The following is a 4,778-nucleotide window of genomic DNA, read 5'->3' on the forward strand; positions in this document are numbered from 1 at the left end:
ACCTTCGAGATATTGATGACTCATCTGTTTCTGAGACAAACATATTTGTGAAATTGTCGTCATGTATCTTCTGTGGGTTCTGCTGTGACACCGGGTGTATGCACCGTGTCTTTGACCAGACTTATTGAGCATGCGCCAGACTTCCATGCATTGATTTTCTTGACGGCATGTCAGCGTGACAATACAGAGGATGCAATAACTTGCGTATTGCAGCGATAGCAATCTAAAGATTGACTTTAAAATTAAATTGCGCAAGGGAGATCTGTGCAAGGAGGAGTTGGATTTCTGTCAAAACAGGACTATAACATCTGTTTCAGATACACCACTGAGAGAACTGTGATATATGTGAGCCTGCAGGCATACGTTGTTGACCCGCTGGTATTCCTGTAGTAGAATCAGAGAGCATAATGTACCATTTAAAGAATGGTCTGATAATACTAGCACATGTACTATGTAAGTTGAGAACAGTGAAGCACGTGAGGCATAAGTATCTAACAGATGTATCTTGGTTTCGGCTACCGGGAAAATGGCAAAAGCAAAACCAGATACCAGGAATAAGGAATGTATTTTAAAAGATTGTAATAGCAAAAAGCCGGATAGGTATCAAGAATGCAAGTTCAAGTACAGACGTGCCCAGTAGCTGTGTATATCAGGAACAAAATACCTGTCTAGTAGCTGTGTATATCAGGAACAAAATAACTGTCCAGTAGCCAGGGAGATTACGAACGCAGTATACACGTGTGTCTAGTAGCCGAGTAGAGGAATAATGGAATTCAAGCATATCTAGTAGTCAAGAATCAAGAAAAAAGTACTAGAATTACTGAGCCGCCAAATATTAAAAGAATATAGTAATCACTTGTCAAGTAGCCAAGTATAGGGAGAAGAAAGAATGTCCAGGAGACGGGTAGAGAAGTAACATAGTATCCATGTGGTTTTAGCCTTGAGTATTATGACTTTAGTTTTTTAGTTTAGTTTAGTTTTACGCCGCACAACTGTGTATTATAAGGAAATGCGTATGTCTGATAACAGTTTATGAAAGTATAACCAGCACTAAGAAAATAAAATTTTGTAGTAGCCAGTCGGACCAGTCAAAAAACAAACATGTGGGCGTCGGGGTAGCTAAGGTATATATATTCCTGGCAGACTGACAGGATAGCATAAGATAGCCCAGTTACTGGTAGTCATTTGACTGAGAACAACGTGAGCATATCGAGTGTAGACTGTAGAGACCGAAGTGTGGGTAGACAGTTGGAGACCATAGGCAGACATTATATGTGGCATAGTTTTGGTAGACAGTTGGTTTGACATTCAGTTACCATTGTTTGGGTAGACAGTTGGTATGACATTATGTTACCACAGTTTGGGTAGACAGTTAGTATATGACATAAAGTTACCACAGTATGGGTAGACAGTTGGTATGGATTTAAGTTACCATAGTTTGGGTAGACAGTTGGTATGGCTTTAAGTTACTATAGTTTGGGTAGACAGTTGGTATGGCTTTAAGTTACCATAGTTTGGGTAGGCAGTTGGTATGGCTTTAAGTTACCATAGTCTGGGTAGACAGTTGGTATGGCTTTAAGTTACAACAGTTTGGGTAGACAGCTGGTATGGCTTTAAGTTACAACAGTTTGGGTAAACAACTGGTATGGCTTTAAGTTACCATAGTTTGGGTAGACAGTGCTTGCTGAAAGAACCGATACAGACACAATTTCTACAAAAATGTACCTGTACGACGAAGCTAACATAGTTAAAACAAGTCGTTGGTCGTGAACGAGAAACGCAGCCATGCAAATATGCGACTGTGGTGTAATCAAAGCGAGTGTGTGGCTCGACAACATGAGTTTTCCCCGACTCTCATGTTTTATTCACATTCAGGGTCAGACTCGTAGGGTGTCGCAGCACTTGCTGTTGTTGATCAGCGTTAACCCTTGATATGTGAACATTTTACCTATCGGCATGTACAGGGACACCGTGGCTGACGGGTACTCCGCCAAGTATCGGATGACATTAACACATATATCAGATTCTGGAAAGTCACAGGTTCCTGAGCCACTGGAATGTACTAACAGCACTAGCTCGAAGAAGCTCGTATCATTACTCTGTTCTAAATGCCATACTCCACGCTCTTTATTAACGAGGACCAATGAAACATTATATTACTTTTCAAAAGACACATACCACCATCCAGTCTGTGTGTGCTCAGGTATCTGAGATTTATAGTTGGCGCTGTATGGTGCTTTATATTGAATGTACCATGTTCCTGTCCTAATCGACATTAATCCTGACGACTCCCCGCTTGTGTATCTGATCTTCATATTTTCCTCCTTTCCCATTAGTATAACTAACTCAGAGTTGCCACCCTCTCTGATATATTCCCAGTAGTGTTTCTGATTCCCATGTATTGTTGATGTCTAAACCTGCCCATTCCACGATCCCCTCTTGGTTACCCCGTCTGTTTCTCAAACTGACTAAATCCCGACGTTGTTATGTATCTGCCTCGCTAGCTGACTTCAACAGTTATGTGTTATATATCAAGACTGATTGGTTTTAATTAACTATTTGTCTGACTATCTAGATCATTTAAAGCCCTCTTTCCCGTGTGCCCAACCCCTAGTAGTGTAATCGCCCCCACGTGCATTCCTCCCTCGTTTCTCTCATGTGCGCTCCTCCCTCGTTTATCTCCGAGTGTATTCCTCCCTCGTTTATCTCCGAGTGTATTCCTCCCTCGTTTATCTCCGAGTGTATTCCTCCCTCGTTTATCTCCATGTCTGTTTCTCCCTCGTTTATCTCCATGTCTGTTTCTCCCTCGTTTATCTCCATGTCTGTTTCTCCCTCGTTTATCTCTATGTGCGCTCCTTCCTCGTTTATCTCTATGTGTATTCCTCCCTCGTTTATCTCTATGTGTATTCCTCCCTCGTTTATCTCCGAGTGTATTCCTCCCTCGTTTATCTCCATGTCTGTTTCTCCCTCGTTTATCTCTATGTGTATTCCTCCCTCGTTTATCTCTATGTGTATTCCTCCCTCGTTTATCTCCGAGTGTATTCCTCCCTCGTTTATCTCCATGTCTGTTTCTCCCTCGTTTATCTCCATGTCTGTTTCTCCCTCGTTTATCTCCATGTCTGTTTCTCCCTCGTTTATCTCTATGTGTATTCCTCCCTCGTTTATCTCTATGTGTATTCCTCCCTCGTTTATCTCCGAGTGTATTCCTCCCTCGTTTATCTCCATGTCTGTTTCTCCCTCGTTTATCTCCATGTCTGTTTCTCCCTCGTTTATCTCTATGTGCGCTCCTCCCTCGTTTATCTCTATGTGTATTCCTCCCTCGTTTATCTCTATGTGTATTCCTCCCTCGTTTATCTCCGAGTGTATTCCTCCCTCGTTTATCTCCATGTCTGTTTCTCCCTCGTTTATTTCTATGTGCGCTCCTCCCTCGTTTGTCTCTATGTGTATTCCTCCCTCGTTTATCTCCATGTCTGTTCCTCTCTCGTTTATCTCCATGTGCATTCCTCTCTCGTATATCTCCACATGCATTCTTCTTGTTGTTATCTCCTTGTGCATTACTCTCTTGTTTATATCCATATGTGTCCCTCTCTCGTTTATCTCCACATGCATTCTTCCCGTTTTTATCTCCATGTGCATTCCTTCCGTTTTTATGTCATGTGAATATTTTCCCTTGTTTATCCCCTTTCTTCGCTCGTTTACCGCAATGTACATTCTTCTAGTGTTTATCTCCATGTGTTGTCTACACGTCTTTAGCTTCATGTAATTCCACCTTTCTCTTCTATATTCCTTCCTTGCATATCATTTCTGTGTTTAATCCTGTGAATATTCATGCCGAGAATAATTGTTCTCGTCAATATCCCTTCCTTGAATGCTTCTTGTATATTTTCCAATTGCAAACTACTGAATTACATTCTCCTTTTATACCTCCTTCTAACACCGTCTGCAAATGTAGAAATCAGACGTTATATCTCATCTTGTAAAACGTGTATCTGTACAAACATGGAACTAGCTACCAGATTTGACTCATTTTATGGTATGGAAATCCATGGTAGCTCCAGAATAAATACTCCCTGTTCTTAATCTATAAAGATACGCCACGCATATACGGTTGGGTTTTGAGTCACCATTACCACGAGCGTGTTATTGACTACATTTATATCTGTCATGTTAATGTGACACATGACCCCTCAGGGGGATACCTCAACAAGCATCGCTCTAATGGAATTACTACAAGGACAACAGTCGCAACATTTAAATACTGATTGTGCTGTGTAACACCATTCCCCTCTTCAGACGGGGGTCAACCAAACAGCGTAATTCGTGTGGGATGTCTACTTGAATATTGCAGGCTGGTCATCTCATGTCATATTATTCCATCACAACGATCAATATTCCTCACACACAACCGTTGGGGATTGGTGGCCAATTACAGCAGCTACAGTCAATATTCATGTATTCATTGGGTGGAAAGGCACACATCACTCTTGACCCTGTATTGCTGCGTTGGTGGGGATCAGGATGATCCGGTTGGAAATGCAAATTTAAATGAGCTTATATCGCTAACCACCGGTCTCCTAGTCTGTCTCATAGTCGCGGAACCATAATTATTGTTTCCCCTACAGCCTAGTCTGTCTCATAGTCTGTGAACCATATTACTTTCCCTACTGCAAAGACCTTCCTGCAATGTCATTTCTAGATGTCTCCAGGTTCTGAATCTCTGGTCTCCCTGGGGCTCATTGTGAGTGGGTTTATATGTTACAATGAAAAATATATACACT

General features: G+C 41.6%; 1 protein-coding gene across 1 annotated transcript; it reads right to left on the reverse strand.

Moving 5' to 3' along the window:
• Positions 1-2,610: 2,610 nt before the first annotated feature.
• LOC137280891 (17S U2 SnRNP complex component HTATSF1-like) lies at positions 2,611-3,528 on the reverse strand. Its single transcript, XM_067812081.1, has one exon. It carries the CDS (start codon positions 3,526-3,528, stop codon positions 2,611-2,613), a length of 918 nt encoding a protein of 305 aa, XP_067668182.1.
• Positions 3,529-4,778: the final 1,250 nt, after the last annotated feature.

The sequence above is a fragment of the Haliotis asinina genome, chromosome 4 (genome assembly GCF_037392515.1).
Source record: "Haliotis asinina isolate JCU_RB_2024 chromosome 4, JCU_Hal_asi_v2, whole genome shotgun sequence".
Classification (NCBI taxonomy): domain Eukaryota; kingdom Metazoa; phylum Mollusca; class Gastropoda; order Lepetellida; family Haliotidae; genus Haliotis; species Haliotis asinina.